General features: G+C 35.6%; 1 protein-coding gene across 1 annotated transcript in view; it reads left to right on the top strand.

Moving 5' to 3' along the window:
- LOC101419529 (probable oxidoreductase PXDNL) overlaps positions 1-12178 on the top strand; it is a 46995-nt gene extending 34817 nt beyond the window's left edge. The window contains 1 exon segment of the mRNA XM_071208113.1: positions 12066-12178. Within this exon segment, the coding sequence (XP_071064214.1) occupies positions 12066-12178 (113 nt within the window).
- Positions 12179-13531: the final 1353 nt, after the last annotated feature.

Below are 13531 nucleotides of genomic sequence, written 5' to 3'. Positions count from 1 at the left end.
ATGCCCAGATACAGTCTAAATTACACACAATACCCAATATCTAGTTTTGGAATTCATAACCATATTGAACTGCTAAACTACCTGAAGGAAATTCTAAAACTGTATTTCTTGAAAGGATGGCTGAGATTCAAAATGAAATGCAATGGTGAATAAAGAAACTGGTCAACATGTAGATAACATTAAAATATGTCTATTAAATGATAATTTATAATAATAGTAATAATGTATGACACTGAATAAAATCACATAATGAAGTACTAGCCAACAATGGAATATAGGTTGGGAAAATCATTATTGAAATTAAGGTTAAATAATATTCTTGTACATGTGAGTTGAGGGACTGTTTTGTATATTCATCTTCGGGTTTTTAGAGAATGAATGCCAAAGCTATCAGAGGATGAAAATATAGTTAGAAGTTTCAAATCAGTAAGGAGAAGAAATAGAATTAGAAAACCAACTAAAAGAGGAATCAAATAGAAAATGTAAGGAAGTAAAAAAGAAGCATGGAAAGTGGCAAATAGGAAGCAAAAATTAGACTTGTAAAAAGTTTACAAATAAGATTTTTACAAATATGTTTAAAGCCTAACTTTTCAGTAATTTTATAAATAGATATGAAAAAAATCTGGCAGATAATTTACAAAAAATTCTATAAATGCTCTAATATAAAGATCAATCTAATACACACACTTTCAGAGAAGAGAACAGTAAATATATTCTGTTAATGGGCATTATGAGAAAAAACACTGCAGAATAATATCTATATAAAATAACATACTACACAATCCATGGAAATTAATAAATTAATGTAGAAGAAATTATTTTAGTAGATACAGAGAAAAAATCTCAAAATATTTATCATTTATTATTTTTAAAGGATTTCAGCAATACAACAATAAGTAACTAAAAAGTTTTATCAAAAAAGTAGTAGTTTTTAGAAAAAAACTGTAGGAAATCACATTTTTAAAGGTAAAATGTTAAAAATATTACCTTTGAAATTAGAAAGAAGACAGAATTTACTTAATTTTGTAATTAAGTAAGTAAGTAAGTTCCTGGACTGTGCAAATAGAAAGAAATATTATCAAACATGAGTTTAGAAGAAATAGGTAATTTTTAATCTATAGATGATAATATTTACCTTGTACACAATCCAAAATCTTCTATAGAAAGACTTTTAGAAATAACACAGAGTATCAAATAATGGTGTGTGACATCACAAAGTAAAATTATTTTCCTTTCTACATGCTAGCAACAAACAGAATACCTAATTTTATTTTTTAAATACCCCTTAAAAGAGCAAGAAAATGTAAATTCCTTTAAAATAAAACTCACAAAAGATGAACAGGAACAGTATATAAAAGTTTAGTAAGTCACTGAAAGAAATTGAAGAACATAAAGACATACATTGCAAAGATGTGGGACTGCTTTTTTCTGATCTGACAGGTAAAGTGCTTGGAAGTTGTCACTTTTATCCTTACAACAAGTTAAAAAAAAGGTGAAAAACTGAAAATCAACATATTCTCTTAGATTCTTCAAACAATTGAGGTTATAGGACAAACTGCTGCCTGGAAAACTGGAGAGAGAGGCAAATACTGAGAATCACAACTTCCCAAAAGCAGAAACCACTGCTGGAGCCAACAACTGCTAGGAGCACTTAAAAATAATTGATAATTTGCTGGACATTGAGCCACGGAGCAGCTTGAGAAGTGAAAACTACTGGAAGCAGTCTTAGGGGTACCTCCAGTAGGGGTACCTCCAGTACCTCCAGCTTATCAGAGTGAAGATTGGAGAAAAATTTCCTCCCACTACCAGCAGGGGAAGGAGAAAATTAACGGTTTTGAAATACCCAGAATATTCTGTTCTCCTTAACTAAAGCCTGCTCTTAAGAGAAACTATTTTACCAGAGCCAAAATTACCTGGGAGAAGGGAAATTCCTGGATCCAGCCCTCTTTATTTTACCTAAGGGAAGAAAAAAGCTGAACAACACTTGTGAAGGTCACAGCCCAGTGCAGAGGCTCAGAAGACTGAAACCTCATCAAAGAATTACAGATGCTTCCTCTCCCCAACACCTTACCACAACATTGATAGGGCTTCTGTATAATAAAAGGGGATTACAGGGAAGCAGATGTGGCTCAACAGATTGGGCTCCCATCTACCATATGGGAGATCCTGGGTTTGCTTCCCAGGCCTCCTTGTAAAGGCAGGCTGGCCTGCACCCATGGAGAGCTGACGGCCCGTGCCCATGGAGAGCTGGTGGCCCGTGCCCATGGAGAGCTGGTGGCCCATGCCCATGGAGAGCTGGTGGCCCATGCCCATGGAGAGCTGGCACAGCAAAGATGATCAACAAAGTGAGACAAGCAGACACAGAAGAACACACAGCAATTTTACACAGAGAGCAGACAACGAGCAAGCTGCAAGGGGGGGAAATAAATAAATATTTAAAAAATTTTTTTTTTAAAAAGGGGGATTACAGCTGAAAGAACTACAAAGCTCAGAAACTAAGAAGGAATCTTTAGGAAAACTATAGACAACAGCTAAGGCAAAAATTAGGATGCTGAAGGAAAGTTTAGACTCTGATTTATACAGCTACAGCAGTTAACACAGTCTAACTCCTAGTCAGATAAACATAAAACCCCACATTAAAGGGCTATTTACATCAGTTCTTTTTATCTGATATATCTCATCTGGATTTTCAACAAAATTATAAGGCATGCCAGAAGGTAATAAGAAACACAGTCTAAAGAGGCAAAACAGACATCAGAACCAGATTCAGACATGACCCAGATGTTGAAATTATCAGACCAGGATTTAAAATAGTTATGATTAACATGTCAAGGACTCTGATGGAAAAAATAAATAATGTGAAAGAACATAAGGTTTTGTGAGCAGAGAGTATAATTTCTAAGAAAGAATCAAAGGAAATGCTAGAAATTGAAAACACTGTAACAGAAACAGAATTGAAGAATGTCTTTGATGGGCTCATCAGAAGACTGGATAAGGCTAAGGTAAGAATCAGTGGACTTGGAGGTAGTCAGTAGAAACTTCCCTAACTGAAAAGCAAAGAGAAAAAAGAATTTAAAAGCCCAGAAGAAAATATACAAGAATTGTGGTAGAATTGCAAAAGGTATAATATAAGCATAATGAAAATACAAGAAGAAGAAGGAAGAGAAAAAGCAACAGAAGAAATAATTGGATTAAAAATTACTGAGAATTTTCCAAAATTGATAGATACCAACCCACAGATCCAGGAAGCTTAGGAACCACAAGGAGAATAAACCCCCCAAAATTTGCACCACAGTATATAATACTCAAACTGCAGATAAGCAAACACAAAGAGAGAAATCTTAAAGTCATATGTACAGAGGAACAAGGAAAAGAATTTTATATTAGACTTCCCTTCAGATACCATGCAAACAAGAGAGTATAATGAAATAATTTAATATGTTGAAAGAAAAAAAAAATCACCAACCTAGAGTTCACTATCCAGCAAAATAGTTCTTCAAACTTAAAAGAGAAACAGACTTTCTCAAATAAACAAAAAGTGAGGAAATGTATCACCAGTGACCTGTCTTGCAAGAAATGTTAAAAGGAACTCTTCAGAGAAAAGTAAATTTATAGGGGCTGAAACTTCAGATTTACATAAAGAGTGTTTAAGAATGAATAAAGATGAAATAAAATATTTTATTTTTCTTGTTCTTAATTGAATAATAGATGCAGTTTATTCAAAATAGTAATAGCAATGGCATATTGTGTGATTAGAATTCATGGATGAGTGAAATGAATGACAGCAATGTAATAAAGGATTGAGGAAAGAATTGGGAATACTGTGTTAAAAACTACCTACACTATCTATGGATCTGTATAGTGTTATTTAAATATGGATTTAGATTGGTTGTAAATGCATACTGCAAACTCTCATGCAATGACTAAAATTGTTTTTAAAAAATATAATATGTTAAGAGAGGAGAGAAACTCAAATTAAATAAAATGTTCAATTGAAACCACAGAAAACAGGAAAAGAGTGGAACATAAAATGGAAACAAAGATCAAGGACAAAAATAGAAAATAATTACAAATATGGTAGGTATTATTCTAGCTACATTAATAATCACTTCAATTGCAAATTGCCCAAATACATCAATTAAAAAAAGAGATAGAGTGGATAAAAATAAGGTCACAACATATGTTATCTATAAGAAATCTAATTTATTTATCTGTGATAAAATAAAAGAATGGAGAGAGCTATAACCTGCTAACACTAATCAAAAGAAAGTCAGATACCAAGTGTATGCTATGGACCATAGTTAGGGGCAATAGTCTGATCATGTTCTTTCATAATCTGTTACAAATATTCCACAACAATGTAAAGTTTTCATGGAGGGATGATGTATGGGAACTCTGCATGATTGTTTTGTAAGCTCATGACTACTCTAATGAAAAAAAAAAAGAAATCTAGAGTACCTATATTCACTTCAAACAAAGCAGACTTTGGAGCAAGGAAGATTATCCAGGATAAAGAGGGGCATTACATTATGACAAAGAGGTCAATTCTCCAAGAGGACATCATAATCCTGTATATGAATATATTTGACAGAGCATCAAAATAGTGAGGCAAAGGCAGCTAGAACTGCACAACAGACAAATCCACTACTATTGCTGGAGACTTCCACAGCTTTATAGTAATTTATAGATAAAGCACGCAGAAACTCAGTAAGGACAGAGTTGAACTGAATGGCAACATCAATCAACTGTCTGTAATCGACATTTAGTGAATACTTCATCCAGCAATAGCAGAATGCCCATTCTTCTCAAGCTCACATGGAATAATAACCAAGCTGAACCACATTCAGTGACATAAAATGCATCTTATCAAATTTAAAAGAATAGCAATGATACAAAGTATGTTCTCAGACCATAATAGAATAATATTAGAAATAAATAACAGAAAATAGTGTACTATTTCTGTTTCCAGGTAGGATGGAAAATTACCAAAAATTTACTAATTTAAATTCAAATAATTTATGATTCAAAAATAAAGTCTCAAGGGAAAATTTAACTATAAGGAAATGAAATAAGACATCAAAATTTGTGGGATGCAGCTAAAGCAGAGCTTAGAGAGAAATTTATGGCATTGAATGTATATATCAGAAAAGCAGAAAAACATAAAAATCATTTCTGTAAGCCTCCACTTTAGGAAACTAGAAAAAGAAGAACAAATTAAATCTGAAACAAGCATAGCCAGAATATTGATTTTAGTCAAGAAGCGAAACAGTTCCTTCAACACAAAGACCACTCCTTTTGTAATTTTGCAGCCATCTCTAATTCCCTATTGTGCCCCATTCCCTCCTCACTTACCTCCTCAAATCCTGGCAACCATTAATGTTCTCCATTTCTATAATTTTGTCACTCCAATAATGTTATATAAATAGAATTTTTATGTATGTAAAGTTTGGGATTGGCTTTTCCCCGTATTCTTCGTAATTATTTGGCTATTCATTCAGGTGGTTGTGTGCATCAATTGTTTATATTGCTGAGTTGTGTTCCATGATATGGATATACAACAGTTTGCTTAACCATTCATGAATTGAAAGATATCTGTGTTGTTTTCAGTTTTTGGCTATGATGAATAAAGCTGCTATAAACATTTGTGTACAATTTTATGTGTGAATCCAAGTTTTCATTTCTATGGATCAAATGCCGAGGGGTGAAACTGCTGATTCACACGGGAGTTGCATGTATGGTTATAAAAATAAATTTCCAAACAGTTTTCCAGATTGGTTGTACCATTTTGTAGCCCCATCCATGTTTTGTGATTGATTCAGTATCTATGCACCCCTGCCAACATTTTCTGGTGTCACCATTTTTAATTTTAGCCATTCAGATAGGTGTGTAATGATACTGATTACATACTGATGTATGTAATGATACTGATGGTCTTAATTTGCATTTCTCTAATTTCTGTTAGACTAATGACTAATAATGGTGAATTTTTTTCATATATATATATATATATGTCAATTTGCCATCTGTATATCCTCTTCCATTAAATATCTGTTCATGACTTTTGCACATTTTCTAAACAGAGTATTTGCTTGTTTTCTTTACTGTTGAGTTTTGAGTGCTTATATTTTAAACACTTGTCCTTTGCTGGATATGTGATTTGCAAATATTTCCTCTCAGTCAGTAATTTGTCTTTCTGTCTTCTTCATAGAATCTTTTGTAAAAAAATTTTTTAGGGAAGCAGATGTGGCTCAAGCAATTGAGCTCCCACCTACTACACAGGAGGTCCATGGTTTGGTTCCCATTGTTTCCTAAAGAAGACAATAAGCTGGTGTGACAAGCAGGCATAGCAAGCTGCTACAAAAATATGATGGAAAAATAGACTCAAGAAGAAAAACATAATGACAGATACAACAAAGCAGGGAATGGAGGTGGCTCAAGCCATTAGGCATCTCTCTCCCACATCAGAGATCACAGATTCAGTTCCTGGTGCCTCCTAAAGAAACAAGGAAGACTAAAAGACATAGCAAGTGCAAACAATGAGGGTGTAGGGAGAAATAAATAAATAAAAGAAATCTTTAAAAAGTAGTTTTAATTCTGATAAAGTCCAATCAATTTTCCTTTAGGGATTCTTCTTTTGATGTAGTTTAAGAACTCTTTGCTTAGCCCTAGATTCCTTAAGATTGTCTCCTATAATTTTTTTTTCCTAACAGTTTCATGGTTTCACCTTTTACATTTAAGTATATTGTCCATTTTGAGTTAATTTTTGCATAAAGTGTGAGACTTAGATAGAGATTCAATTTTGTTTCCTATTGGTGTTCAGTGTCTCTTGCAACATTTATTGAAAAGAATATTCCTCCTCCACTGAATTGCTTTTGACCTTTGTCAAAAATTAACTGGGTACATCTGTGTGTTTACTTTTAGTCCTCTGACTTGTGAATGTACCCCTTCATCGTTAAAAGACAGTCTTGATTACTGTGGCTATATAATACATTTTGAAATGTACTAGACTGATTCCTCCCACCTAACTCTACTTGATCAAAATTGTTTCAATTATTCTAGTTCCTTTCAATTTCCATAAATATTGCAATGCTTCTGTCTATATCTAGAAAAATCTTGCTGGGAATTTGATAGGAATTGTATTAAACCTGTCCATTAATTTGGGGATAATTGACATAGTAAAGATGTTGGAACCTCCAATTCATGATATGGTGGCTCTCCTTTTATTTGGTTTGATTTCCTTCATCAGTGTTTTGTAGTTTTTAGAATATGAGGGCTGTACATGTTTTGTTAGATCTATACATAAGTATATCATTTATTCAGATGATTGCAAATTTTATTGTAGTTTGAATTTTATGTTTAAAAGAAATGTTTTCTTTACTTCAATATACAAATACAGTTGTTTTTTTAAAATACATTTACCTTATATACTGTGACTTTGCTGAACTCATTTTGGAGTGTTTGCCATCATGTCATCTGCAAATAGGGACAGCTTTATTGCTTTTTTTCTGATCTGTATGCCTTTTAGGTCCCTTTCTTGCTATATTGTACTTGCTAGGACTTCCAGTATTGTGTTCATTAAGAGTGGAAAGAACCACTATCTATGGGGTGCAGCAGGGCTCCAAAATGTATTCACCAAATGCAATGAAAGTTCCGTGATGAAAAAAGAGGTTGTTGATGTGGGCATAGTGGGGTGAGGGGGGTGGGGGTTATATGGGGACCTCTTATATTTTTTGAATGTAACATTTAAAAAAAATAAAGAGAGGAAAAAATAAAAGAGTGGAAAGAACTGACATTGTTACTTTGTTTCAATCTGGGGGAGGGGAATCATTCAGTCTTTCACCATTAAGTATGCTTGCTGTAGTTTTTTGGTAGATGTTCTTTTTCATGATTAAGTTTTCCTGTATTTCCGTTTTTCTAAGAATTGTTATGATTGGTGTTTGGATTAGTCAAATGCTTTTCTGCATCAATGGATATGACCATGTGATTTTTCTTCCTTAGCCTGTTAATGTGGTAGATTACTGGACTGCTTCCCTAATGTTGAACCAGTCTTGCATCCATGGAATGAACTCCACTTGGTCATGGTGTCTATACTTATTTTATATGGTTGAATCCTTCACAGTTTGTTAAAGAGTTTTTTCTAACTTCATAAAGGATATTGGGCTGTAGGGTTTTTTTGCTTTTGTTTTTGGTACTCTATTTGTCTGTTTTTTTCTCAGGGTTGGCCTGCTAAAAAGAGTTGGGAAGTATTTCTCCACTTTTGTTTTCTGGAAGAGATTGTAAAGAATTGATATTAATACTTCTTTACACACCGGGCAGAATTTTTCAGAGAAAACACCTGGGCCTGAACATTTCTTTTCTGAATTTTTTAAAATTGTGAATTCAATTTCCTTAATAGTTATAGTGGTATACCAATATCTGGTTCATGTTGGGTGAGTTGTGGCAGCTTGTGTTTGTCAAAGAAAGAAGATAAGATTTTCACTTAACAAGAGAATTTTTTAAAATCTCATCCAGCAATACATTTTTGATGCTCCATTATATTTACATTTAAGATTTACAGAAGAGTATCAGAAAGTAATGGTAATCCTTGTACTCCCTGTTCAGCTGAAGAAATAAACATTACGAATATGCCCAAGGATGGTGTGCATTATTCTTCAGCCTCCCTTGACCTGGGTTTAATGTTTATAATTCTCCTGCATGCCCAAGTTATTGATTTTTTTCAAGACTAGTATGGTTAACCAGCACAGCATCCAGATTAATGCTGTTTGACATGGCTGGCAAATATTGACAAAATGATATTGACATGATGCTATTTCAGTTTGTTTCCATAGCTCTGCCAGTGTTTACTCAGCTACTTCAGGATGCAAGTGTAGAGGTTGAGAAGAATATAAACATTTCATGTCAGGCTCAAGGAGAACCACAACCCATAATTACTTGGAATAAGGTGAGGTGTCAAAGAAAAGTACAGTATTATTAAGAGCAGTGACAGATGTATTGACCTACTGAAACAGAGCTAATGATTCTCACTTTGATTTATTGCTGCTGTAATGTTAAAATTTGTTTTACATTGAAGCATGTTTATTTCATCCTTTTCTATTTTTAAAGGGACTGTATCTAATTTCAGTTCAGATCTTTGATAGAGCCTACCCTTTTTCATTTGCCATGTGATAAAATCTTGATGAGCATAACTTAATTCCTCTAAGGAAAATTTGCTTTTTCATATATAAATTAAGTTTTAGTGGCTAGCTACAAACAATTTCTAAAGTAATACCTCTGCAGTGGACTAAAAGTAGATCATTAGCTGAAACATGAAAAGATTGAAAAGCTTGCTATTAAAATAAAATGACATGTCAAAAGTGTTAAACAGGTACAGAACTTGAGTGATTTTAAAGAAGTAATAATTATATATCTTACTCCTGTAGTTCTTTGAGCCATATTCTTTCACACAATTACTTTGGTTTTCATTAAAATTGAAGAATTAATCTCAGATTCCAATGCTCTTAAAAATTATCAAGCCCATATACACTTAAATGATAGCTTTTATGGAAGATTAGTCAATGTTTCAAAACTGTTTTCCAAAGACATTTGGCTTGGTTTTGTTGTTACCATATATTTTCAAGGCCTTGTATTTTTATGGTAGCTTTTGTGTGTGCAATAGTCAAGCATCTTATGCAGTTCTCTATAAAGTTCAGTGGTCTCATGCTTGAGACTTAAGCTTCTGTCGTTTCATGTAGTTTGAATATTTCTTATAAAACTTTTTTTCTTAATATTATATAATTCAAATATATTTTGTACTAAAACTTGGAAATTCAAAAAAAAAATGACATTTTGGTCAGTATCTAAAGCCTGCTATATATTTTATTCGACCTGCCACATACAATCACATCAGCAAAATATCCGAGTCCAAACAATGCTTAATAAAAGTTGCTTCTAATCACAAACAAATAGATTTGAGTGCATACTGTTTGCCAGACACTTTACATAAGCTATCACATTTAATCTCCTCAACAATCCTCTTAAATTCACAAGTTTGGGAAGAGCAAATAATGTTGTTCAGGGTCATCCATCTGGAGTATTTAAACTACTCTGGCTACAAGCAACAGAAATCTGAATAAGAAATCTGCTAAGCAGATTTCTTGGAAGGTTATCTGATACCTCAGAGAATCTAAGCAAAAAATTTTAGAACTGCAAATTTAGCCTGGGAGTTCTGCAGTATGTAAGGAGAGGAGTGAGGAAGGGAGCAAATATGGGAAGAAGATGGTGGACCAGCTGGCAGATGAGGGTGTGTGGTCCAGTACTAAAGGAGGTGAGGTGGTAGAACAGAAGGACAAACCCTATGCTCCTTGTCACCTGTGAAACTGGGCTCCTCCATACACCTTCTATTTATCTGGTCCTTTCATTCTGCCCTCCTATCTGGTATGCCACTCCTACTTCCTCCTCACCTCCTATCTTCACTGTTTGGTTACCCATCACCTTGGACTTGCTTCCAGCACTGGGGAAAGGCAGCTGTGAGAATCTGAAGAACTATGAAGTAGTTTTTCACCCTAAATCTCTGTGACTATACTTCATAAAGTACAGGTCCTCACTAGAGTATGAGCTGTTTTTTAAAAAATTATTTCTCATACTTAGGCTTTACTGAGTCTTTTGGGGAGGGCAGTATAGAGACATTTCTGCCTCAACTGCAATCTTGTGGAGCCCATTTCTTTTACAAATTTTCACCAACAAAAAAAATTAATATGTACATAAATCTATGCTAAGTGTAGATAAATGCATTTTTTAAACATCTTTCACTTAAATGTAATCATATTTATCATCTTAAAATATAATTTCAATTGGGAAATGGGTATACAAAATCTTTGGAAATATACAAAATTTATGAGTGCATAAATAAGAAATAAAAGAGAAAGTGGTAGTATGAAAACGTTTTGATGTTTTAAGGTAGTGAATTTGCGAGCATTTTCCCTCTTTTTTATATTTTGTCTTATAATTATTGTTACAATTCTGTTTTAGAAGTAAGCAAGGGAATTAATAAATTGTATATATTCATTCATCAGGATCATGAATATTTCAAAATAGCTATCATATTTAAGTATATAAATGATTACATTTTTGGATATGAAACTTATTTAATTAGGAGAGGCAAACCACACCTCTTGGAAACCAGTTTCTCTCTCTCTCTCTCTCTCTGCTTTCTTGCCTCTTTAGATCTATAGTACCTCATTCAGTGTTTGATATATGTTCAAAGTATATCAACATTGGTTGAACCACTGAAACTACATCAGACAAAACGTAAAGCTTTTGTTTGTTAATAAATAATTGCTTCCAGTGACAACTCTTTTTGCTCCATAGGCAGATGTTCAGATTACTGACAGTGATAAATTCCATGTCAGTGCTAAAGGCACCCTAACCATCTTTGATGGGGCACATTGACCAGGAAGATCTGAGTATGTGGCTCAGAATAATTTGGCCGTGTTGTGGCCAATATGTCTTTCACAGTCATCGGTAAGTATTTACAGCTCCGCACACAACACCAAAATAAATGTCTTTGAACAGCTTCTATTCCCAGTGTTAGCTAACTCATATGACTATCTAAGTTCCTTTGTATGTTCTTTCATATATATATATAGGGTGCCTAAGAGTTACCTCCTGAAAGCCTTCTTATTGCTCAAATATGAATATATATATATATGTGGGGAGCTGCCCGGAGCTACGTGCATTTGTGGTCTCCAGCAACATGGCGGTTTTCATAAGTACGCCTACTCCACCCCTGTGCTTCCGCCTTCTTCTTCCCCTTTCCCCAGTTTCCTGGGCAAAAAGTGTCGCGCCTGCGCAACAAGATGTTGAAGCCATGACCAGCGTTGAAGACTCACAACCTATAGCAAGTGGTGTAACAGCATTTTATTGCCTTATATGGAAGAGCCACTTCATCAGCCTATCACCCCTGCTAATACCCTCCCCTTAGTATATATTCTGACGCTCTACCCTCAATAAACGGAGACTTGATCAGAATCCTGTCTTGTCTCTGTTTCTCTCGCCTCTTGTCCCCCAATTCCCACTCCCTCTTTCAGGTACCGGTTCGTTTTACCTGCAGGCCGGGTCAATTGGCGCCCAAGCACAGGGACCTGAAAACGAGGGATCCAGTGAGGAACGCCGACAGACAGTCCAGCCAGACCAAGTGTAACATCCAGAAATCAAAAAGGAGAATCAGAGAGTAATAAGAGGACGCCGCGAGGGAACCTGCCTCCCGGTTGTGAAGCCTCGGTAAGTGATAGGCAAATATGGGACAAGCAATGAGTGAGCACGAACTTTTTATTAAGAGACTCGGAGAGGCATTAAAGATGAGAGGAATAAAGGTTAAATTTAAGGAGATAATAGAATTCTTTAGATTTTTGAGAGAAGTCTGTCGGTGGCTTCCTCAGGAAGGGACCATAAATGAAAGGTGGTGGAGTAGAGTTGGGGACGCTCTCTAAATCCCCCCTGGCAAAAAGTCCTGCTAACTACCACCTCCCGATTGAGACTCGGTGTCTATTAAAATAGATAGCGATGATGAGAGTGCCCCTTCCCCTTGCAAAAATAATATCTCTAAGAGAAGAGCTGGCCCTAATCAGAGGAGGAGAGTTATTAGTAATCCAAACCCTAACGCCCCGTGTACAGATTCCGATAACTCCAACCCTGAGGCTGAAGAACACTCTGTTGGTTCCTGCCCACCCCCATATGCACCCCCGCTTCCGCCCCCACTAGCCTAGACCCCAATGCAGATCTAAAGTTATGGCTCTCTCTTTTAAAAGAGAGAAAGGATCTACAATCTCTATGCACAACTCTGCAGCGTCAGCTCAACTTAACCCCTCCTCTAAAAAATCCCCTAACTGCCAACTTCCGCAAACCACCCCTTTTTTCATCCCCTGTTATCGAGAGGCCTGGGAGCCCTAATGAGGCTGGTGAGGGGAGCGAGGTTGCTGTTGAACCTGAGCCTGAGTGCATCTATAGCCCTTTCCCTTTCAAAACCTTGAAGGAGCTTAAGCCCGCGGTCACCACCTATGGCCCTACTGCTCCATACACCCTCTCTCTGTTAGAACACATTGCTGGTGGGTGGCTCATCCCCCATGACTGGCACACCCTTGCCTGCTCCGCTCTCAGTGCAGGAGATTATCTCCTTTGGAAGTCAGAATATTGTGAGTTTTGCAAGGAAACTGCACAGCAGAATCTCAGAACTGAGAATAGGTGGACCGAGGACATGCTTCTCGGCGCAGGAGATTTTAAGCAGAACTCAAATCAGTTGCATTATGATGCTGGACTTTTCAAACAAGTCCGTGCTGCAGCCCTTAAGGCCTGGAAAAGACTGCCTACCAAGGGACAATCCCTTACCTCCTTAACATCTATCCGTCAGGGCCCGGAGGAACTATTCTCCGGCTTCATAGGTAGACTTTGTACCGGCGCTGAGAGAATGTTTGGTGATGCAAATACTGATGCTGACTATATAAAACAACTTGCCTTTGAAATGCTAATGCAGCCTGCCAAGCGGCTATCCGGCCCT

Source organism: Dasypus novemcinctus, chromosome 14 (genome assembly GCF_030445035.2).
Source record: "Dasypus novemcinctus isolate mDasNov1 chromosome 14, mDasNov1.1.hap2, whole genome shotgun sequence".
Classification (NCBI taxonomy): Eukaryota; Metazoa; Chordata; class Mammalia; order Cingulata; family Dasypodidae; genus Dasypus; species Dasypus novemcinctus.
This window is presented reverse-complemented; position numbering and strand designations above follow the sequence as displayed.